The sequence below is a fragment of the Vulpes vulpes genome, chromosome 10 (genome assembly GCF_048418805.1).
Source record: "Vulpes vulpes isolate BD-2025 chromosome 10, VulVul3, whole genome shotgun sequence".
NCBI lineage: Eukaryota > Metazoa > Chordata > Mammalia > Carnivora > Canidae > Vulpes > Vulpes vulpes.
In genome coordinates this window covers 64550279-64575160 of record NC_132789.1, presented here as the reverse complement: position 1 = coordinate 64575160, position 24882 = coordinate 64550279, and the positions used below count along the sequence as shown (strand labels likewise).

The window sequence follows — 24882 nt, the reverse complement described above, 5'->3', positions numbered from 1 at the left end:
ATTAAATTCTTACTGCCTTCATAAATGCAAGGCATGCCTGAGGATGCAAACTTTATGGATGCATTTGTCCAGGAAGATTGTGAACTCACAGAGGACAAAACCATGGATCTATTATCTATTTTATCATCCCCAAAAGTACTTCACACCCTGGAGAATGTTTTTAAAATGTGCTGATTGAATTGAATTTATACAAAGCCCTGCAGATGTAGAGCAATCAAAAAATGTTGTTAAAATGGAAAAAAAAAAAAAAAGGATCTACAGAAGCTCCAATTATTAGAATATAATGATTAAAAAAAACAGTAGGAAAGAAAACTGAAAGATGAAGTGAAATTCAAACATGATTCAAAAATGAGTTTTATCTCTCATTTTAAAACTATAATGTATTAGCCAAGGGACATTAAAATTCCAATTAAGAAAGCAGAAGAAAATGAACATGAACACTACTAATTTGGGAATTTTTAAAAAGAAAATCGTACATTTTCATTCTAAGTTTTAGTTCACAACTATATCTATTGAGCAGATATATGAATATATTAAAAGAACTCATTCTGTTTTGAAACATGAAGGATATTTAACAGCTGCCTAAACAATCCTTTAACAAGAGCTCCTGCATGTAAGCAAAATTCTCAGGGCCAAAGTTGAACAAGTTTGTCCTGGGAAGAAAACTAAAAAGAGAGAACACAAAAGTAATAAAGGATAGAGTTATTATGAAGTCAAGGAATGTTTGTTTAGGACATCACTCATCTCCATCATCTGCTTGATTTTAAAGTTTTATTACAGAAGATGTCTAACTGCCATAAATATTTTCCCTACTAGGAAGAGACACTGAATTTACGTGTTTTTTCTGAAATTTAATTTTAAAAATTCATTTATTCCTGTCCGTTAGGCTTTAGGGATTCCAAGCATATCCCTAAAAGGCTGTAGGAACCACAAGGAAGATTCTAAGGGAGTACAAAGAGCAGGCCTTGCTCTGATCCAAGCCATGGGAGCCATCTTCATTTCAATTAATTTACTTTGCCTTTATGAATTAAGAGTCTTTTAAGGAGGTTGACATTTCACTCATCTGAAAAAGCTTGGAATGTGACAGGGGAAAGGGAGGAGAAGTAAATCAAAGGGGTTAGCAATTTTCCAGATGCAATGTATTTTTCTTTTCTTTTCCACCAGAAATTTTAGAGAGCCTTCTGACATTTTAATTCCCTATGCAAAACCACAGTAGCAAAAAAATGCTTACAGCTTATATATCAAAAAACAAACACGCACACATGTGCACTTGCATAAGCCCATGAAATAAATATAAATTCAGATCTGCTGCTCTTTTAGCTGAAAATGTTTTATAATATAACAAAGCATAATAATGTTACATGTCAAAAAAGTTTCTTTAGTGTATTTATTAGATGTTTGTGTGTACAGTTCAATCAACACCATTTTAATTTAAAAGCAGCAGCAGGTTTTGCAGCTTACTTTTTTCCTAGTGATACGAAGTCAATGAGGTGAGTCAGTGTTGATTTTTTTCCACTGAGTTGGTGCTGTTTCACTGAAAAGATAGCATTTATAAAAAACTGTTCTCATGACTGTATTTTAAATCACACCAGAATATTTCAGTTATCACCTTTAGCCACATGGTTTCAGGAAACTATGCCCAAATATATCATGCAAATGCTGGTCATTTTAGAAGAGTTCTATTTCAGGGGAGTGGAAATTCACTAAAACATCTAAATGTAAAAAATCTTAGAGGCCTGAAGACAGATTCTCAGCAACAGGGGATATGTCCATTGTGTCCTGGAGCCAGAGAGGGAAAAATAATAGTCAACTCCCCAAAACACCCTGCTTCGATATTTACCTGACAGCTTTGGTATCTTGACATTTTCCCCAGCGCATTTCCTCCTTTATCAGGTATTATTTTACAAGGGATTTCTTGTTATACAGAACTGACATAAATCAATCTATAACAGAGGAATTTGTTTAATACATTTATTCTTTTAAGAAGTTGCATGATCGTATTTCATCGACTCGTACAATAGAAAAAAATTTACTACTAAAACAGAGTTTGTGGAGACGGATGGATGGTAAATCTATTTAGTCTTTTCAGAGGTTCATTCTTAGATTTTAATGTTAAATAATAACAACTATTCATTTAAAGCTGGTCTCACTGTATATCTTGACCTTTAGCAATTCCACACACAGCAGCTTATTGTGGTATCCTTTAAATATGAGAAATAGAATGTTTTACTTTGCCATTGAAAGAAAAATAAAAGAGTACTGTATGTTACATGGCCCATGAAATATTGGCAGTGTGCTCCTTGGCTTTCATTCGAAGAACTGCGATACTGGAAGACCTCCTTTCAAATTCTGGCTTTGTTTCAAATGCGTGTCCATTGGTAGCCCCAGTAAGAAGAGAGTCAGTGAAAAAATTGTTGAGGGGCACGTGGCTGAACTGGTTCTGGTGGTTTGAAAACCCTGTGTAACTGGAATCTGTCCGAGGCGAGTGAGAATAAGGTGTCATACAGGAGGAAGTGTCACGTGGTAACATGCATGAAGTAACCACAGAACCACCACTCGCATTTCCTGCCCACAAATTGTTCTGAATCTGGAATATATAAGACAACAAATATTACATTTATGCATTCTCACTTTTGTTCCCTTACGTTTGTTAAACAGTGTTTACTAAATTTTGTCAACTATTCATTGTTTGCTCCTATTGGGTGGTCTGTAATTACATTCCGAGTACATAAAGTGATTACTAAAAAATAATTATTTGAAGGATCCTTCCAATCTGTTATACTGCAATAGTTCACCAAAACCCACGTACTTGACCACATAAAATACTCAAAACATGTCAATCTCCTGAGTATTCTTTTTATAGTCGTGATTGTTAAAGTGAAATCTAGAAAATCTGGTCATGATTCATGACAAATTCATGTGTTTAGAAAAACAGTTCAAAATACAGTTTTAAGTTTATATATAGTTTTCATCCTTCTAAACAAAATGACACAAACGCATTTTTTAAAGTTTTATAGTTGGACTCAATGTGGCGATTTTGGTTGGAAACTTCCTGATATGAGGCTATTACCTTTGTCGATATTTGTAATCAAACTCATTATTAGAAATGTTTGCCCTTTGATTGCTTTTTATTTCTTATAGTCTTAAATACAGAGGTCTGTGAATATGAGCAATATATACATATTTTAAACATTTCTTATAGTCTTAAATACAGAGGTCTGTGAATATGAGCAATATATACATATTTTAAACATTTTTCTGTGCCTTATGTATGATACAGTGAGGTTGCAACAGAATTATGACATGTAAAACATTTTAAAATTCTAAAACATGACCTTATCAAATAATGGAAGTACAGCTGAGAAAAGCCTGCTAGTATTAGCAAAAATATCTTATGGGTATAATTAAAGTACTATATAACATCTCACATAAGATTGAAAACTAGGTTGTCACTTGTGCCCAGGAAATTCACATTTCTTAGTATTAAATCTCTATAGGAAACAACAAACAGAAATTTCTCTAAAGTTTCTAGCACATAAAGGAGACACTAAGTAGAATTTGTACAATAGGAGTTTTAAATAGGAGGGATCTTAAACCAGCTATTTAAACATGGAAAGAAAACAGTGCTCACATGCATTACTGAGAAACATCGAGAAAAATCACACAAACAGCAGGAACCTGGGAAAACTGTTGGATGGTATAATATGAAGGACAGTTCGAGCCTTAGAAGACAAAATTTAAAAACTGTATGCTTTTGCAATATTAATACAACAGATCTGAACTAGAACAGAGCAGGAATACCTATGTTTATCCCCTCTGGCTCCCTTTTTAAAAATCGTAATAATTAGAATCATTGATTGTTTTTAACACATACACAATGTTTGCTTATATTTACTTTTTCGTAAGAATTCCAGTCTACCACATATAGCCTCTGGTGTAGTCTCACAACACCCATACTTAAATCCTGCCTTTTAAGACAAATTATTTTCAATTAATAGCATAAAATGTTAATGAATCTTCTACATTATACTGGTAGAGATATTACTCTGTCACTCAAGAAGAGACCGCTTAACCAGTTTCAAACATAAGGAAAAACTGAAACAACTAATTTCATCTGTTAGTTGGGGCTTCAGAGATTGGCACGATGCTCACTTCAGTGTTATTTTAGAAAATAGTCATTTATATAGATATCTTTATAAACTGCTTTAAATATATTAAATCTGTGAGACATTTCTACAGATATATATATATATATATATATATATATATATATATATATATATATAATGATTTGCACATTCTATTAATCTTTAAGCCATCATGGGCTATGTTGTTCTAATTTTGGCTGGTTCTAACTAAATGCATCCCACTTGAGCCAAAATATGATGACTGGTGCCACTGATTGCTGAGTTATGTATCTCAAACCAACAAGAGGGACTGTTAATGTCATTACTCTGTCAACCTAGCTCTTCTAACTTGATCTGGGTGATTTTCCTCTGACATTTAATCAAACATTGTGCTACACTGCAAAAACCACAGTCACATGTCTGACAAAAGGGCTTTCAGGAAATGAAAGTGAACTTGCTTGCTTATTTTTGAAAAAATAAATGAAAGGCAAAATAGCGGTAGAGAAAGATTATTTACAGTTTAAGTTAGTTAAAGGATTCCTCAATTTATACATAGCATTGCTGAAATTTATTATTAAAATCATCTACTCATATTCCAAATGCATAGAAATATATTTACTAAGTAGGCAAAAAGAAAAAAAAAAGAAAAGAAGGTCAAGACAAGGAAAGTGATCTATGAATACAAATTAAGAAAGATTTTTCTCTTTAAAATAATTCACATTAATCTACCTATAAGTTGAAAATAAATTCTTCAGTTTCTATGGCATGAACAAATTTTTTTCATGAAAAAATATTTTTATTTTGGCCAAAACGTCTTATCTGGACATGATCAAACAAGATAAATGTGCTACTTTTGGTGAAATAATTTCTAGCATATAGAAAGAAATGTTTTCCAAAAAGAAGAGACGGGTAAAGCAAGTTACTGCAGCAATATTTTAGTTGGATTTGAGAAAATACCATGGGCATCCCAAGGGTAGTGACACTGTCACACGTTTCTACTGATATGTCCTATTTCCTGATCTCTATCTTCTCCACCTCATATCTTTTTTTCATTTAAAATATTCCTGACATGTCTTCATTTCACTTTAGGGTTTTAGTTGGTTTTGATATTGAAAGTTTAGATGCAAATCATAAAAGACAATATCCCCAGTGAATTGAGGTTTTGTTTCCTCTGAAGCGTTCCCTTGGGATGATTAAACATCTGATGACAACAATCAAAACAATGCTCATGATAGCTAATGGTTATCAGTTATTCACCATATACATGTTATTAAATGCACTGTGCAGACTTCTAATCATTTCAACACACTAAAAGATGCTTCTTTGCTTTCAGTATCCACATTTTGTAAATGGTAAAACTATAGAGCAGGGAGCTTAAAATCTTCTCCAAGATGTGTAACTTCAATGTTAGAGGTCAAATCTGAACGCAGGCAATCTTAAGAAATGCTACAATGATACAAAACTAGTTGTTATAAACTGAAATTATCCTAACTTTGTGTGGGTTCGTAGGCTCTGTTCTCTGAAAACGAAATCCCTGATGCTTGCTCATAAGCTTTTCCTCATCCTTCAGCCTAACACAATACATGATAAGCATTTAATACAATTTCATTAAATGATCGAAAAATCTCTGAACAGTCTGAAATTCGAACTGATCCATCTTGCAGGTGTAATCAAAATTTTATGGACAATTTATGGTAATATATCTAAATTTTGTTTCATGATTTGAGCTCTATAATCACTACTATGTATAATCTTGACAATTATGAAAATTCCATCCCAGACACTGTATTTCCCAAGGTAGTTTTATTTTCCTATTACATACTTATTCTTCATCACAGATACATCTTGTTGGAGATTCTGACTCATTAAGCGTGGGGTGTGGCTTATGGGATCTGTATTAAAATAATGGCAATGATAATAATACAGGAATTCTGAAAATCATCTGGGATTAGGAAGCATTATTGAAGCTCCACTTCCCACCAAATGCAAAAACCCCTTGTACACACACGTTCAATTACATTTAGTTCTTGTGATAAGAAGCTCACCTCTTCAAAAATTTTTCATTCCTTTTTGGACAGTTCTATAAAAACGTGAGCTGTTATCTTCCTCTACCACTTCTATTTCTGGTCTTTAAAATGATACAGAAGCTGGCATTCTTCTTACATGTGAAAATCTTCAAGTATCTTAGGCAATTATTGCACATGTCTCTTTTCTTCAGCATTTCTCAAGGCAGTATTTGATCAAACAGCAGCTTGTGGTTTAATAAATCTACTGCTGTCAAGGTGGGCTCAGTCTATGGGCCCTCCATCCCTCCACCAATTCAGTGGTTATTTTCAAACTCTGTGCTCGAATCTACAAGCCATATTGTCTAAAACTACAGATTTGTTAGCAGAGAAGCCACATAAAAATCTTGCTGACTCATTAGAAGAAATATTGTATTTGCTGTTAGATTTTGGAATGAAAGAGTACTTTTTTTTTTTCCCCAAATAGGATCACTACTTTTTTTTTTTTTTTTTTTTTTTTTTACTATTTCAGAGACACCTACGATGGTAGAAGCCCAGCACCAAATAAATTTTAGGGGTTTTTTTTTGTGTGTGTGGGCCTCTAACTGTATATTAAAGAGCTTCACAACCAGGAACACTCTTATTAAGTAATACCCACATCCTCCTTTCCTGCGTGCCAAAAAAAAAAAAAAAAAAGGACTGCCTTTACATTTTTTCTTCTTTATTGTATAAAAAGGAGTAGAAAATCTAAAAACATTCCATGTTTTAATGTGCTTTGCAATGTTTTAAAAAAATTCTAGGGGTACGTTCAAAGCATTGTCCAGGGAACTTAGCCAACTGCATCCCGTTAGCACGAATGCAGGTTCAGCTGACTTACCACACTCCACTTTGAATGTTTGCCCCTTAATGTTTTCCTAATCAAATGAAAAGTTAGCACTTAATTATTCCATGACTATGAATTTAGGAGGAAAGTTGTTTTTTGTCTGATTCCTTCCAAAGAGAAATTAAATTTATTTAACACTCATTTTTCCCCCAAGGAATTAAAAGTAATATATAGGAAGGAAAGGGTCAATATATATGCGTATTTTACACACACGCGCGCGCACACACACACACACACACAGAGTTCTTCACTGTGGTATATATTCACCATGCGTTGAAATTATATGGTAAATAATGAAATTATAAATCTCATTTACCTCCACCTTAGAAACTTGATACAGATATATTCTTTGTAAAACCAAAACTGCAAAGAAATTTTTAGAATACTAACCCTACCTAGTGTATATTTCTAATATATTTGCAGATTTTATTATAGTAAGCAACTTCTCGTACTTTTAAAAAACCTTTGAAAAGAAATACAAGTTTGTTAGTCTTTGAATTAGTTGTAAAGTATCATGATGTATAAAAAACAAATACTTTCATGACAGCATTATATATTCTATATCCTAATGTTAGTGCTATTTAGAAGACAGTATTCTATGAACTTTAATCTGGATTTAATAGAAACACTGAATACCATGAAATCAATGAGTAACAATCATTCCTTAATTTTGAAGTAATTCTAAAACTAAGTATTTTTCTATGAAAGCAAGTTTATATGGCCTTCCTCCTCCACTATACATAGATTGCTCTTACCTGCCACCAAAGTCCATATGTATACACACCACAAACACGTGAACAGCCAACACACACATACTACCCTCACACCATATGCCTACACACTTCCCTGTGGGAGTTAAAAGTTGCTTTAAAAAGACACAGATTAGGGATTTACCAAGAGGTATTTGTAATGTTTTAGCAATAGCTTCTTTGCTTTAAAATCCAAAAGCTGATTTTTGTTTTTCCTCTTTGAGAGAATGTTTACAACTATTGACCACTTTGTATATTATTCAATACTTACTACATAGTTTTATTACCACATTATTACTTACATAATTTTCCAGATTTTTTATATGGTCTCTTAAAAAAATGCAAACATGAGTTTCCACAAAAGCAGTTTAGTTTTTTAAGAGGCTATTATATATTTTACTAGCATATCCCTCCCTTTAAAATTTATGGTGATAAAATGTCAGTAAGAATCATACACTTAGTAACTTGTATATATTTTTTAGATGTTGACTAATTTTAGGGTCCCATTAACTTTTCTAGTAACTACAACAATAAGTTGCTGGCAGGGAGAAAGAATATAAATGCTTTTCTAAATAATGAATAGTGAGTAAGTCTCACTTGCTACCAGAGAATAAGTGAGTAAGTCTCAAATACTGATACTGTCCATCTGGGAAAAAAAAAAAAAATCCCAACTTAAATTAATTACCTAGTGAAAAGATTATTAACCTGAGCATATTTAGGTACTACCTAAAACAGAAATGAGGGTATATTTTCATCAGTGCCTACTTTATAGCTGTAACTTTCACATAAAAAAGATTTTTGGGGGGAATCAATTTACATTTCAAAAATTTCAAAGGTATACTTTGTCAACATAGTGTATCATTAAGCTGAAACGATTAGATATTACTTATCAGGAAAGGGTCATATGTTAAATATTGATTGCTACTTTGATTTTTTTAAAATAACATTCCATCTTACAAATGTGTACAGAGATTTGGAACAAGGAAGAATGGATTTTCCACTAAAAAAATAAGATATAATAATCATATGAGACTAAAAACCTGAGAAAAAACCGCTTTACAGAAAAATAAGTGTATATATCTTTTTAGTGCAGAAATTAAAAACACAACCCTCAGAAGAAATGTTAATGTCTGGAAATTTTCAGAATGACATCATATAAATGTGTTTAAATTTTGCATTATTTAAATAGTATTTGAAATATGTGCTCCAAGTCAAAGATGTAAGAAACATTAAGGACATTTTTTCCTCTTCCTTTAGGATTAGATGTGTTCTTAAGCTATATGGTAATTATGATCATTAAAAAGATTTAGAGGAGATCTCACTCTATATGTCTTAAAAAGACACTTTTCAAGTCAACTCACTTAAGTAGGGAATAAAATAACAGCACTTAAGATTTCCTATTTTACTTATTCAGCAACAATGATCAACATGGAACATTTTCCAATTAATTGTCACATTATTTTTCATGTATTTTAATACAGGCATGATAGCCATTGTTGACAGTGCTTGATTCATTTTTAATGACACAAACCCTCAAAAAAAATCCACAATTACAAGAAACAAAGATTAAAATATAAATGACGTTTTCCTTGTGAATGAGTAACTTAAAATACAAATCAAGTATGCAAATACTTCCATCTGCACAGAATATTTTTAAATTTAGAGATTTCATGAGGCTTAATAAATATGGAAAGCATAAAACTCTGGGTTAAAATATATCGTAGGTTCACACTAACAATAACAGTGTGTGCTGGTTTTAACCTACGAGTCTGTTCTCACGGACTTCTCAAGTTTAATTTCCCCTCTGGTTCTCCATCCTCTGTAAGGTAGTTTTTTAAAATATATTTTTAATTTATTTTTACTTTTTTATTGGAGTTCGATTTGCCAACATACAGCATAACACCCAGTGCTCATCCCGTCTAGTAGATAGTTTTTATTCATGTAAGCAACAATAGCACTCTTCAATGATTTAGATTTACATTTTTTCTTATTATTTAGTTTGGTAATCTACTCAATTTCTTATTTATCCTTTCCTTTTAAAAATATAAAATACTCATGACCAATTCAGTTAAATTCAATGCTTTAACAGCAATAACCTATTAAAAGTAAAAAAAAGAAAATCTGCCAAATTAGTATTACTGTGTAAAGTCATTAAGTCATATTAAAACTTAAATACCATGTTTTTCAAAAAACATGCCCAAATTCATTCATAATCTAAAATATTAATGCACTTTGCTTCTTTTACAGGGTATTTTTTAAATCTCTGTAAAGTGTCTGTATTTTCAACAAAATTAAAATTTTTCCCTCTTTGTGTCTAGCTGCATCTTAACTTGACTGATGCTAACAATACCTGCCTCATGCTACATATCACTTATTTTTAATATGTACTTATACACCTATGTGAAATATTCTTCATACAAATTGTTATACAACCCGTATACATTTTAATTTCATTCATTCTTAGTCATTTAATTAAATAAGCAATTTTCTATCAATATGACTTGATCTAATGATGTTAATATTTTTGTCCCTCCATTCTTCACAAGAGAGGTTTCACTGTATCACTATGTGACCATTTCACTGGCTGTTTCATAGATATGAGAATATTTATTATATAATGTCTCAATTATAGCTATATTAATAAGACTTTTTTATTAAGAAAAAGATTTTTGTTATTTATTTACTATTTTAGATGCCTTTATTTATTTTTTTTCAGATGCCTTTAAATTGCTAAACCACAGTGGTTGAGGGAGACAAGTTCCATATTATTTATTTAGTTTAAGTGAAGGTAAGCTTCAAGATGAGTACAGAGACTGATGCTACAAGAAGGGCAGAATGAACAGTATTTTTCCCAATCACTATTTTATAGAAACTTTAACATTTCCTTTAAAACACTGCATAATTACAATGTTTGAAGGAGAATTTGTTAAACTGGAAGTGTTGTACAGCTATCACCTAGGTCTTAAATTATTCCAATGACTAAAAATTATTTATAACTTGAATCCAACTCCAAGTGGCATTTATTTGTTAAGTCATCAATTAAGCAACAGAAAGCAAGACACTGCAGGGGTCCCCTTGTATATAATGTAAACATAGATTTAGTTATGATTCTCACTATACACTAAGTAAAAGCCCATGGAAAATTTTGGTGGGAAAAAAAAGCTTCAAAACCTTTAAAGCTTCAAACCTTTAAAAATTTTTTGATGAAAATATTTTCTTCATGAGAAAATAATTTTGGTGGGTTAAGAGTATACTCAAACATCCCTCAAATTACCATATTTGATTTTCCTAATTTAAAGAGGAAAGCACATTTAACTAAATGTGATCTTTCCCTAGATCCTTAAATAGTGAATTTACTAAAAAATTGGATTCGTTTAAATGCTACAAAAACAAAACATTCACACCACTTAGCTAGCTCGCTACTGTAGAATCAATAATGAGTGACTGGCTATTATAGAACTGTTACTATTTATTTAGCACTCGTTATGTACTAGGCAATGTCCTAAGTACTCTGCAGAAACTATTGTGTCTAATCTTCACAAACATCATGTGAACTTTTATGCTCATTTTGTAACTGAGGAGAAATATGCCAAGAGGTTCATTTACTTGCCAAAGGTCTAAAATCTATTAAGCAGCAGATTCAGACTCATTTGAACCCAGAACCCCCTGGCTATGAAGCCCATAGTCAAATATTAACACCTAGTCCTCCTCCAGCCCCATGACTTAGCTCCACAGATGTTTGGAAATCAATTTAATCCTCTCAATAACAGAAAAGGTACTAGGATGATGATCACACCACCAACTCCAGCACCAATACCACCTCCATTTTACAAATAAAGAATCTGAAGATCCCAGGAAGTCAGAAGATTTACCCACGTCACCCAGCAAATAAATGATAACGTTAATGCACATGGGATCTGAGCCAAACCTAAGGGCATGAAACTAGACTTTCTAGTAAGAACGAAGGCTGGCTATAATCCTCCAGAAAATGTTTATACCTGGAAAACTATTTTATTCAACAAAACAATTATTTAAAGAAATGCTTTGATGTCCATAAATTAGAAATAAATTAAAATCTACTGTTGATAGATGCTCGCTTTTGCAATTCGAAGACAAAATTATGTAGGTTTTCTTTTGGTCTGCTGGGTGTAGATTCTATCAAGAAGTGTCTGCAGAATTTGGTACAAATATTACCTAGTTTGTCATCTGCCCAAAAAGCAAGAAATTTTGCCTGGATCATTTATAAAAACCCCGGGCCTCAAACAGTACTTAACCTGTATTTGTTGAATTAAATGCAAATAGCTTTGGAAGAAAAAAAAAATTAAGCCGAAAACATTGTGCAAAACCTTCCTAATCTATTCCTTTCAACAGAGGAAGAAATTGAGATTCGGAGAGGCAAAGTTAACGCTGAGGACCCCAGAGATGGTTAATAGCAGAGATCCAGGAATCAGCTATTTAACTGAAATCTGATTAATCTGGGGGTTCATAACGTATTCCAGAACGTTGAAGCAAGACTCCTTTTTTCACACCTATTTGGTGTATACATACTTTGTTTAATACGGTTGTAATACGAAGTTAAGAACTGACTCCTCTTTTTGAACCATAAATACTTTATGTTATAAAGGGGGGAGCTGACATTGTATACAGTCCACCACCATGTCAATGAGAATTGTGCTGACTGAAGGAGAACTGAAGGAAGGTTTCCTGGAGGAAATACAGTTTAGGTGAGGAAAGGGAACTGAAAATGGAGTCAGCGTCGCGCAAGGAATAGATGTGATACGTGACTGTTGTTTAAAGTGTCATGTCATGGAGAACATTAGGCAGTCAAGTAGTTTCACTTAGCTAAATCATTGTGTTGCCAAATGACAATGGATATGGTGAGCCAAAATAAAGGGCTTTTTATAAACAGATACTATTTTTCAGTACATCAAAATATACTGCCCTAGGGACACCCGGGTGGCTCAGCGGTTGAGCATCTGTGTTTGGCTCAGGGCATGACCCCGGGGTCCTGGGATCGAATCCCCACATCAGACTCCCTGCATGGAGCCTGCTTCTCCCTCTGCCTGTGTCTGCCTCTCTCTTGGTGTTTCTGATAAATAAATAAATAAACAAACAAACAAACAAATAAATAAAATCTTTAAAAAATATATACTTCCTTAAAGTATATTACTACTGACATCACGCCTCTCACTGTTTGCTATCCAACATGATATCAGATGTCACATGTGAGCAAGCTTAAAAAAGAATACCTGAAAGCAATCGAAAAAGTGTCTATGCTTTTAAAATGCTTTATATCACTATTTTATACATTTGAAAAATGAAAGCATTTTTGCTTTCCAAAGTGACTTGGTGTTTTAGGGTCAACATTGAAATATTTCATGGCTCAGTGGCGCTGCGTAAAGAGCTCTGAACCCCTGCTCTTCAATTCCGAGAGTTAATGGCTATAAGAAAGAAGCCTGGCTTAAAATAAGCCTTCAACTGGTAAGTATTAATTTTACCAGTAGGGCTGTTGTTACTATTTTGTAATGAGAGCAATGGAAGCAAAGTAGTTAGAACACTTTAGAAAACATTAATTACTACTCATAAATAAACTTATTATATGTTATACAGAGATACCTTTATAATTGGTAAGATCACATTTGAGAAGACCTGAGGAGATCGTTTTCTCAACCATTTCTGTTTTTCATGTATTTCTGTATATGCTTTTGCTTTCCTGCCAAACTTTTCATTCTTTATTTCTGTCCTGTTTCTAGTTTTCTAGTTTCCAACTTTTTGGTAATTAATTTTTTTTTTCTGTAATTAGTAACAGTAACCAAGCTCAGTGTCTTGCTGCACTGAGTTGTCAGATTCTATTTTGGTCCCCATTTTTCTGATTATAATTTCTATTTTCAAGACACATGCTTAAAAAAAAGTTTCCTTTAGGCTGAAGCTTGAGAGACATGATCTTGGCACAACTATTTCTTCAAAATAAAAAAGTCCACCACACATTTTTAAGTTAAAATGGAATTTTACTGACTTTATCCCTACAGTGGGGAGTGGGAGACACTTGATTTCAGTATTTTTGGCAACCAAATAGTTAATGAATTACCAATACAGAAAATTAGTATGGATTTTACAGTATTGATTTTTAGGATTGTTGATGAATTACACCATCAAAATAACTTCAAAAACACAAACTTTAACATGTGATGTCCGTGTTGTCATACTTAAATTAAGAGTTGACATCACCAATGGACATAGCTTTGGAGAAGCCACAGGGAGAATTAGTGCAACATTCCCATGATTCCTGAGGGGAAATTTTTAAAATTAATCCTCTGTTGGAGTGAAAAAAGACTATCAAATGTGTAATTTGATTGGACCATCTCCCTTCCTGCTTGCGCGACCTTACTAGGTTACCTCAGCATGCTGAATGACAGTGTCTAAAGCTATGAGGCACAGTAACACAATGGCAAGACAATCCTAGGAACAAAGCATGACTAAGAGTATATTAAGTTACATGAAGCCCTTATAAAGAGCTTAGTTTGTGCCAGGCACTATACTAAATGTTTTATGTTGCACCGAAGAAGAAAGGGAAGTTCGAGATAAAGCAACCACCAGCAAGGCACAGAGAAGTGGGGAAACACAGACACACACACAACCGGAAATGGGGTCTCCGAGGAAAGGAATGAAGACTGAAGTAAATGCGGCAAGAGAAGGAGATGGTAGTCAAGGGTGGTGGAGCACACTCCACTAGGAAGACTGTAAAAAGTCCATTTGAAAAGAATTCATTAATTTGTAACTTTACTATCTGTACATTCATCACAGTGAGGTAGTTCAAAATTACATAAAGTACATGCCAGCATACATCATCTGTCTCTACTGTTTTCATCATTGTTCCACTTGCTCTTAGTTTCTGCTCCCCTGAACTGAGCTGCAGACTTGTACGGTGCAACCTTAAGCCTTCCGCTCCTTTGGTATTCATTTATCAATCATTCAATCCTTTCAACACAGTCGTTGGGAGAGCCAGTGTGCTGTAAGGGCTAAGACCTTGCACTTGGGAGCCAGACTGCCTGTGATGAAATCTCGGCTTTGCCACTGGTGAAAGTGAGAAAATCTCTGCCCTCTCTGTGCCTCAGTTTCCTCACACGGAAAACGAGGACAATTAATTAACGACACCTAGTGCATAAGGTTGTCGTAAGGATGAAATGAGGTACCATGTGTAACCTGCTCAGAACACTGACTGATATAAGGGCCATGGCTGGGTCAACAGGTAAGAAATCCACTGCAGGGCCTGCTTCCATGGAGCTTGTAGCCTACCAGGGAAACTTCCTCATGGCACTTTGTTCAGAACTCAACTAGGACACTCAAAACTATCCGGTGAATAAAAGCTCATTGGCCCTACAATGGTAAGTAACAGAGTACATACATGCTTTTAAACTGGAGAAAAAATTTTAAAAATAAAGGAACTATTTTACTATAAATTTTTAAAAGTAAGAAAAACAAGGTTGTTCTGATGGCAGGTATGGACATTTATTTATTCAAAAGGTACCGTCGTCTTCTAGTGAACTGCAGTAGGGAGGCTTAGCTGTAGCAGCATATAAGCCCCTCGTGGGCTGTCCTATAGGAGGAACCAATTCCTTCCATAACTCCCATGGGTCTCGTTTCCTAACGTTTAGAAGGACTGAACTAAGGTGATCTTATCTGGAAGGGTGGAGGTCTCAAAATAGGTTTTTAAGAATCATCAAAAGCATCAGAATACAAGGATGCACAAAATTAAAGGACTGAATTCATGCTCACAGGGTATGAACCTACAGTTGAAGAAAATGAGTACCCTTAAGTCCGGCGTTGTGAAGATTTGGTTCCTGGACTATCAAGGTAGTCCCCCAGCATATGTGTTATTTATTTTCAAAATGGTCTGTAACAATGCATATCCTTAAACAGTAAGGAGTAAAATAACAAATATCATGTTCCTTATTTTTTTTTTAATTAACTTTTATTGGTGTTCAATTTTCATGTTCCTTATAATACAAGTGTTCTGTATCCTGTATCAAAGGCAGATCCAAATATTGGAACTCAGTAATAGGGAAAACTAATGCCCAATTAAAAAGATAATATGCATTTTATCTACATGCATTACAAAGTCTGAAAAAGAAAAAAAAAGCCTCTAAATTAAAAGGAAAAAATTAAGAAAAATAAGTGCTCTTTAAAATGAGATGAGAGCTCCCATTATAAAGGCGTGGATGCGTTGTTCTTTTTTAATGTGATCAATTTTTTTAAATGATGTCCAGTACTAATCCTATGTATGTTTTAAGTAACAAAGGGCTAAATGTTTCCTTGAAACAACGAGTAATTTCAAAGCTGAAAAGACAACATAGGAAAAGAGATATTTTTAAGTGGAACTGAAGGTTTCATAAACCACACTGGACAGTAGGTTAGGGGATGGAGGTTCGTAAGACATTAGCCACAGGGACAGCACGCCAAGCAAAGCTTTTTTTTTATTTTTAAAAGTTAACGAAACAAGCCTGAATAGTTAAAATGTAGACTAGTTAAAAGACTCAGACTGTGAATGATGCTACTTCAGCTGTTGCCGTGTATAATGAGGAAGGGACCCGGAAATATTTTTGAACGAATGGCTCCAAAAGAAAATAAAAACAAAATAAACATTTCGGTAAAATAAACATCTAACAAACATGCAAAAAGTCTTCTGGAGGTTCAAGTTTCCATTCTCGATTATTGTGTTGGGTATAATAAAGCCAATAATAATAGCCCTTTTAAGAATATACAAACCACATCTATTTTTCGCCATCAGTATTCTGTGAAGTTAACCATACCTGTGGATAGCTGTCAGTCCTCGGCAAAACCGATATGTCATAGGTGGCAGCAAAATGGCTTTTAGCTTGTTGTATTTGGCCATAGCGTTCTCTTTTTCTCCACTTGGCCCTTCGATTTTGAAACCAAACCTAATTTTTTTAAAAAGTAGAATTTTAGCTGAGGAATATTTGAAAATGCAATGGTCATGTTAAAAGACACAGATCAGAAAGGGCCAACCAGGCCAATAACATCACTAAAAAAGAAATTTAGGTCAGAAAAGTATCCACGAGTTTTACTTTCTATTTTACCCTGGTAAGTGGCATGTCCATGAGGTACTATAAATTAATAGAAAGGGACGGAATACTTCAAAAATTATTTAATGTGTCTCAGTATCTGGGTTTTTCTTTTCTTTCATTTTGGAAAATAAAAAGGAATTAGATTACATGACTTTGAAGACTCCTTATGTCTCCAAATTATCATAGATAGCCCTCCTCTCAGAGAATGCTGCAAATCTGGAAGACATTCATAACTTTTTAGTTTGGGGTTATGCACATAACATTAACCCAGCCAAACTATAACCAAATTAATATCTGGGTCTGTCAAAACAATTATCTTTAAAACATGTCACAGAGTGAAGACTCTGCTGGGTTGTACCCATACTTAGATAATCTTAGAAAAATTTAAACGCAATGATTACATCCAAAACATATGGCACTGGCAGAAATATCATGATTATTTAGAAACTGAAAATATTAAGATCACATATCATATTGAGCATGATAAAGACTATAGGTAAAATGGAACCATCTGAAATTAAACTCTGGTTTTAAAATATACAAATGTCCTTATTACACAAATTACACCACTTATAATATTTATCCTCCCTTATAGAAAATGCTCAGAAACCTCCAAATCATTTCTCCAATTCAAGCAACATACAGGTAATATAAATAATAAAAGAAATGAGGAGGTATAACCAAGTGTCAAGAAAGCCTATGGGCTACTACAATCTCTACAGGTTCACTAAACTGTCATCCAAATTTCTCTAATTCTATATTAATAATATTTGCATAACAACCATCTTCCTCAGAGAGATAAATAATTACTAATTCACACCTGAATTAGCTCTCCAGAATCTTCACTTTAATATTTTAATGAATTAAAGGGAGACACAATACATTACATTCACTATAAATCATTTGTTATTTTTGAGTAGACATTTCACAAGTAGCTTTCAGGAAGCTCTTCGAGTATTTACAAAACTATGTTCAGGGCACAAAATACTTACAAAAGAAGCTAGAAATTACATACAAAAGTGCAGACTGTTAAAACTGCTAAAATTTACTCGAAATTTTTCTTTTTTTTCATATTCAGTTGTAATCTTCTATACCTTTACCATCACACTTATGGATCCATATTGAGCCTCAGTTCAGTGCGCAAGCATGGACTGCAAATGTAAGGTTGCGCTTTAAAGAGTTTCCAGCAATTAAAATAAGGCGACGAGAGCTACTTGTTCAGTACGATTTCTTAGAACTCTGTTGGTAAAGGTGTATTACACAGGATGCCCAGGGCTCAAACCAACATTGACAACAACACAAAACCTATTTTCTTCCCGTCTTCTCAGGCACTAGGAGCATAGTAAGGGAATTTAATAGTGAGTTGTTGTTTTAATTTTTTTTCATTAAGAAAAAAAGATCGTTAGGTGTGAATTACCACTCTGATGTGAAAGCAGGAAAGAGAAAACCTGAGTCAATTAGGTTCGGGCTGGTTCTCTGGGCATGTTTTTAGACAAAAAGTATTCAGCGGTTGATGAAATGTTAAGGGGAAAATATCCATTGTGCACAGCTGATCATCCCGTATGTAAACATATTTTTCTATGGCTACAAGTATAACTAATTAAAATATATGAACACAAGGCAAACACACACACACACACACACACTCACGGGGACTGGTGTTAACACCTTCTAAAATTCTTCATTAGCATCAACGTTCTGTAGATTTACTTCCTGAACTAAGATAAAGTAACTATTTGCCTCCACAAGCTAAGGAAAAATCCTGCTGCTTGGTATTCCTGCATCACCAAATGTCGCCTTTAATCATGTAAAGGCCTTACAATAGTTTAATCTTCAGAAGTAGTACTACTACTTCAGAACAAAATTTTTCACTGTCTTATTAATTTCCCTATGATACTGCATGGGAACTGCAAAATTCAATATTCTGATATTTAGCACAGTGAAAACACACAAAGAAACGGGCCATTCCCTGAAACTGTTGTTACTAGAGAACTGATAAATGTAGTTTGAGAATACCAACTCTAGTAAAAATAAAATATGCCTCAGAGGTAGACTTTTAACCTCATATAACTCTTTTTTTCAAATAATTTTAAGTATATTGTATCATCCAATTTGATAGCCTGAATGAAACTCATAAATATAATTTAGTATATATATCTGAAAATTACTTCAAGATCATTATCCCTATTGCCTCTACAAAAAAAAAAAAAGACAAAAGCTATCTACATTTAAAAATTAAAATGGAATGGCAAGGCAACTATTAGAGCTAGAAAGGTTGTAGGTGAGGTACCTAATCTTTCCTCATGCATAGTGAAAATCAGTCATGGCATACACCACAATTGGGACATGTGTGAAATTGGTTCATTTTTGTTTGTTTTATTATAAACCCAACCTCAATAAAATTATAGATCTATGGGCCATTACACAAATGGCTTACCAATACTTGCTATATAACCTAAAAAGAACCTTAATAGCTGATAAAATAAAAATAAAATAAAATACATGTGTTAGTAAGGAGATAGCTAGGATTCTGCTACCTGTCCTTTGAAAATCACTTTTTTAAAATTAGAGATACTTATGCTATCCTGTTTCTTTAAAAAACGATTGCCAATTTATATGCCTACCTAATAAGTCAAGTGTTCTTTTATGTTTCTTCGGTGTGAAGGATTAAATCCTTTGCAAGGAAGAAGAACTTTTAGTAGACCTCCATGCATATAGAATCAGTTCCTTCTTTTGTCTTTTGTGGCAAAAGGAAACCATTGAATGATCCCAACAGTATCCCCCCCCCCACCTCCCCCAACCCCCCTCCACCCAAGGCCCCCCTTGGCTCCTACCTGGACCCTGGCCTCCGTGAGCTCTGTCCTCAGAGCAAGCTGTTCTCTGACATAGACATCCGGGTAGTGGGTTTTCTGAAAAACCTTCTCCAGTTCCTCCAGCTGAAGGCTGGTGAAGGTGGTTCGGTGTCTCCGCTTCTTACTGCTGGACACGTTGCTGTCACATTTATCCCCAAGTTCATCCAGGTCTCCCTTTTCTGGCATCCCTTTCCCGGGCGACATGCGGAGGCTGTTGCAGTTGTCCAGGGCCCTGTTCAGCTCCGTGTGGAGCGGCTGGCCTTCCACTTTCGTGATGCCATAGTTCACTGTACCCAGAGGGGGAAACAACACTTCTCAGGACTGTGAACCGAGCCGGTGAGGCACCTAAGCCCAACTACTGCAGGGCCCACGCATCAGGAAAGCGGGCTGTTAACGACTCCCTGTGCCACTATTCATTCAATCATCGCGTTGTGTACCATTATTAATCCACTTTGGGCAGGTTTGAAACCATTTAAAAATGTGTACGTGGAACTCCTATAAACGTGCCACGTCTTACGGGTTCTACCCTACAGGGCTGATGCAGAGCTTATAAATGGAACTTATCAGCAAATTAGGTGATCGGATTAAAAGATGCTCTAGATTTAAGAAAAAAATAAGTGAGCGCAATTTTTGAAAAGCGAACCACATTTAACGTAAGAGATGGGTACGTATGTACTCACAGCAGGCAAAATCGGGCTAATTAGGTGGCCCCGGGAAAGGTGATTTCAATTTTAAATAATATCTGTAAACCCAAATCCAAACTCTTCCCCAAAGTTATTTTCCTGCTCCACACGAAATGTATGGACTACAGATTTAAGATACGTTTTTGTTTCTATAGTATTTTGAATATTTTGAGTGTTTATTCATGGCTGCTTTTTAACCTTTTTTTTGTTGTTGTTCAAAAAAGTGACCTACTAAATTAAAAAATGACTGTCATATCGGTTTCTGGAAGTACTTCTTCTAGAACAGAATAAGATTTAAGTAAACTTCATTAGTGTAAAAACTCATTTGCAGCTCTTTCGAAATAGGTCGTATTTATCTTTAGCTCATGGAACATGTTCTAAGACAGAAAGCCTTATTCTTCCCTAAAGCAGAGAAATTAAAACATCTATGAAAAGATCGCAAAAGATGTCATCTTCCATTCTGTTTAGGGTTGTTTTACTTTCAGTGATTTCCTCCAGATTTGATTGCATGCTTGCAGTATGATATAAAACAAAAACGTATCCTATGGTGCCACACACACACACACACACACACACACACAAATGCAGTGGATGCACATCATGAAATTTGAAAGAGTTTTTAAAAATGTAAAGCGAAGCGAGCCAGAACAGTAATTTCCAAGGAACTGCCATACTTTCTTTCCTTTTGATCTGTTCTTAAATTCTCATAACCTATTTTAGCAACTGCTCTAATGAGTATGCAAATGTTTTGAGCTTTAAGACCTATAATAACTTAGATGCTTTATATCTTGTAAGCAAAAGAGCTGATGTGAAACCAGATATAAAAGAAGAGCCAGGACTGATTAACAATAGGGTTTTGTCTTGGGCAGAGTTAAATGGGGGAACTTCGGTAATTAGGGATGGGGGAGGGAAAGCAGTGGTGAGGCTAAGGGCATCTCAGGAGAAAGACAGGAGCTTTCCGAAATTTAGCCAACTGCTGCCTCCGTTCATCTTACTTATTACTTTCCTATTAAAACTCATCCGAAAAGTGTGATGTTCCTTCCCAAGTTGTTAAGGTATAATAATAATAATTTAAAAAAAGATCACCTATTTCTCTTCCTGTTTTGGATTCCCGACAATTTAAAATAGGATATAGTCCTACGGAGAGCAGTTCACACAAGACAGCAGAGAATCGCTTTTTGTTTTAAAATCCCGCCCATTCAAATAACTTCACGTATATACATTTAAGAATGCCAGAAATAAGGACCCTGAAGTCTGAAATACCACCAGAAAAGCCAAAAGAGCTAGCATATTAAAAATAAAAAATTCATCGCATGTGTCTTTCGAAATAAACGACCGAAACGATTTAGCTGATTTTTCTCTCGTTCCCGTCTATGTTCTTGGTTCAACCTTGCGAGTCAAAAGTAATTTGCAACGTTGAATAAGTCAAATACACGAGATGGCGTTCTTTTTTTTTTTTTTTTTTTTTTTTTTTAGTCACTGTATACAAAGTACTTGGAAAATGCGCTCCTAGGAGCCAGTACCTTGCCAGATTTTGACCCTCTGCACTAAAACAGGGGGCGGGAGGCTTGTTGTAAATATTTCACACTTAATTCGTTTGTTATTTTAAAGCAACCCGCTCCTTACAGCTTAACTGTGCAATATATACAATGATAAGGAAAAGTCCTCTTGGAACTGTAAACTTGCTCTAGCTGTCGCGATCTGGAAGAAAAAAAATAGGTTTGTCTTGGGTTACAAGATAGAAGAGATAGATGGCTTGTTTTGATAACACTCTGACTTTGAGATACTTGGCCGCTCAAAGTTGAAGGTTTCACCCAGAAGCCTTCGGAGAGGGGGTTCTGGGGTGGGGGGGGGGTGCTTTTCCCGTGCGGTCAGAAACACAGAAAAAAAAAAAAAAGATAAAAGAGGATTCGGGAGTTGAGTGCTTCCACGGGAGATTCTTTACCCGAAGCTCTTGAGAAGGATTTGGCATTTAGGGGAAAAAAAAAAATTGGGTGTTGCGCTGCAAACCCAAGCAACCAGCAATCCCAGCTGCACACGAGCTGCTCTTAGAACCTTGCAGCTTCCCAAAGAAAGACTCCCGCTACGCCCTGGACAGCTTTTTTTTTTTTTTTTTTTTTTTTTACAAAGAGGTTTTTTGGGTTTTGTTTTGTTTTTTGGGGTTTCTGTTTGTTTGTCTCCACCGGGAGGAGCTCCGACTTTCGGAGCCGCGACAGCGGGGACGCGGGCTAGCGGGCTGCGGCGACCGCGGCGGGGCCGGGGCGAGGGGTGCGCGCCCCCAGGCTCGGCCCGCGCAGCCCCGGGACCAGGGCGCCGAGCCCTTCCCGCGGCCCCCGCCCAGGCCCGGCGCGTCCCCGCACCCCGGGGCTTGCAGAGGGGAGGCGAGGGGGAGGCGAGGGGGAGGGGAGGCGAGGGGAGGGGGGGGAGGGCGCGCGGCCCGGCCGCCGACTCACCGCCGCCCTCCTGGCAGGGCGAGGCTCGCTCCAGGCGCACGTGATGCTCGGCGCGGGGCAGCGGCCCGAAGGCCTGCGCGCATTTGCCCGCCGCCGCTTTGCCGTAAAAGGGCTCATTGTCCAGCGTCTCCATAACGTGCTCCAGCGCGCCGCCGGCGCCCATGTAGAAGTCCCCGCTTTTACCCGGCGGGCTCTTGAGCGCGAACTTCTCGCTCAGAAACTCCATAATCCCGGCGGGGCGGTCGCGGGGCGGCAGGCCCGAGGGCGCCGGGGGGCGGGGGGGCGCGCGGGCGGGCGCGGGCGCGGGCGCGGCGGGAGCGGGCGCCGCGGCGGGGGGCTGCCCGGCTCCGAGCCCTCCGCTGCGTCCCGGCTGCGGCGCGGGCATCCGAGGTCGCTTTTATATCTTGAAACTCAGCTGGGCGCTCCGGGCAACCTCCCAGCTCTAATGAATATGAAAATAGGCAGGCGACTAACTCCACCCCGGGGCCCCCTCCGCCCCCACCCCCACCCCCGCCCCCCCCACCCCCGCCTCCCCGGGCAGGGCGCGCCCGGGCCTGGCTTAGGCAGCCCCGAGTGCCGTTCCAGGCCGGTGCCGGGAGCGCCGAGGCCGCGGCCCCCAGAAGCCTCGTCGCCGCGACAGCCCACGGGCGCCTCGGAGGAGCGGGTGAGATCGCGGAGCGCTGAAGCCTCCGCTCGGCGCGCGGCCCGCCCGGCGCCCGGTCCGCCCCCGCGCCCCCGCCCCGCCCCGCCGGCCACTCACAGCCGGAGAGATTTAGAGGCGTCTTAAGAACTTGAAAGGAAGTTATTACTCCAAAGAGCTTTTATTTCATCCGTAAATCGTTTATGTGGAAGGTCCACGTTAAGCCGGATCCCCAGAAGCCAGCTCCAGCGCAGCCCGGGACTGGGGGGCGGGGGGGGCTCCCGCCTCTGGCCCCGCGCCCCCGCGCCCCCGCGCCCCCGCCGCCTGGCCCGGCCGAGCTTTCTGGAAGGCCGCGCGTGCGAAGGGTGGGAGCCAGAGGCTGAGCCAGAGGCCCTGCCGGCGTCAGGCCCCTGCCAGTCCGTCTCCTCCTCCTCCCGCTCCCCTCGCGCCACGGTCGTCTCGCTCCTTCCAGAGGCTTCTAGGAAAACCCGCTAGGAGCGGGGCCTCCTCCCCGGGCCCGGGGCGCAGGCCACACGGAGGCCGCTACACAAAGGGGCTTATGAAAGGGGGAGGCCTCCAGCGCCGGTTTGGCCACAAATCCTTTGCGAGGGCGGCGGCGGCGCGGGGCGCACGAGGCGGCGGGGGCGCGGGGGGCTCCCTGCGGGCAGGGCAGCGCCGCGGCCTCGGGTGGACCCGGGCCTCCGCGGCGTCTAAGGGCGCTCGCGCTCGGAGCCCCGGGCGCCCCGAGCAGCCGTTCGCAGCGGGCTCCGGACCTGGCGGGCTTGCTGCGAAGCTCGCACGGTCTGGGGACCGCGGCCGGCAGCCCCCCTCCCCCCGGGCGGACTCTGTGCCAGGGTCCCCGACGGCCTTCGCAGCGCGCCTCGGGCACGCGGGGCAGCCGCGGCTCCGAGAGCGGGAAGGCCGGGCCCGGCTCCGGCGGGCGCCCCCGGGGACGCCCCCCCAGCCTGAAGCCCCCTCGGCCGCCCCCAGATGCCCCGGGGACCACCCCCGCCCGCAGCCTCGGAGGAACCGCCCCGCAGCGCACCTCTGGGCTGCTGGGCGGGCCGCGAACCCCGGGGCCGGGCGGGGGGAGCCCTGGCGCCCCGGGACGCCTCCGCGACGGGCTGGGGCCTCGAGCGCGAGCGCGCGCTCGGCTCCCGGGGAGCTGACCCCGTTCCTGCACCCACTGCGCTCCCGCAGCGCGCGCCCCGCACCTCCCAGCCCGGCGGGGCGGCGGGAGCGCGACCTGAGCCGTCCTGGGGGGCGCGGTCGGGGCACAAGGTACCCCCGGGGGACTGCGCCCCGAGGACGGAGCCAGACTCCACGGAGACGCGGGGCCCGCCCTGGCACCGTCGGCTGGAGGGGGTGCGGGGGGGCACCCCGGGCGTGCGGACCCCGCTCAAGGC

General features: G+C 38.5%; 1 protein-coding gene across 1 annotated transcript; it reads right to left on the bottom strand.

Annotated features, from left to right (window-relative positions):
* Nucleotides 1-1916: 1916 nt before the first annotated feature.
* Nucleotides 1917-23062, bottom strand: ALX1 (ALX homeobox 1). Its single transcript, XM_072725285.1, has 4 exons — nucleotides 22837-23062; nucleotides 19683-19987; nucleotides 16573-16701; nucleotides 1917-2587 (listed from the first exon to the last, which is right to left on the bottom strand). The coding sequence occupies exons 1-4, from the start codon at nucleotides 23060-23062 to the stop codon at nucleotides 2267-2269; spliced, it is 981 nt and encodes a 326-aa protein (XP_072581386.1). The 3' UTR covers nucleotides 1917-2266.
* Between the last annotated feature and the right edge of the window lie 1820 nt (nucleotides 23063-24882).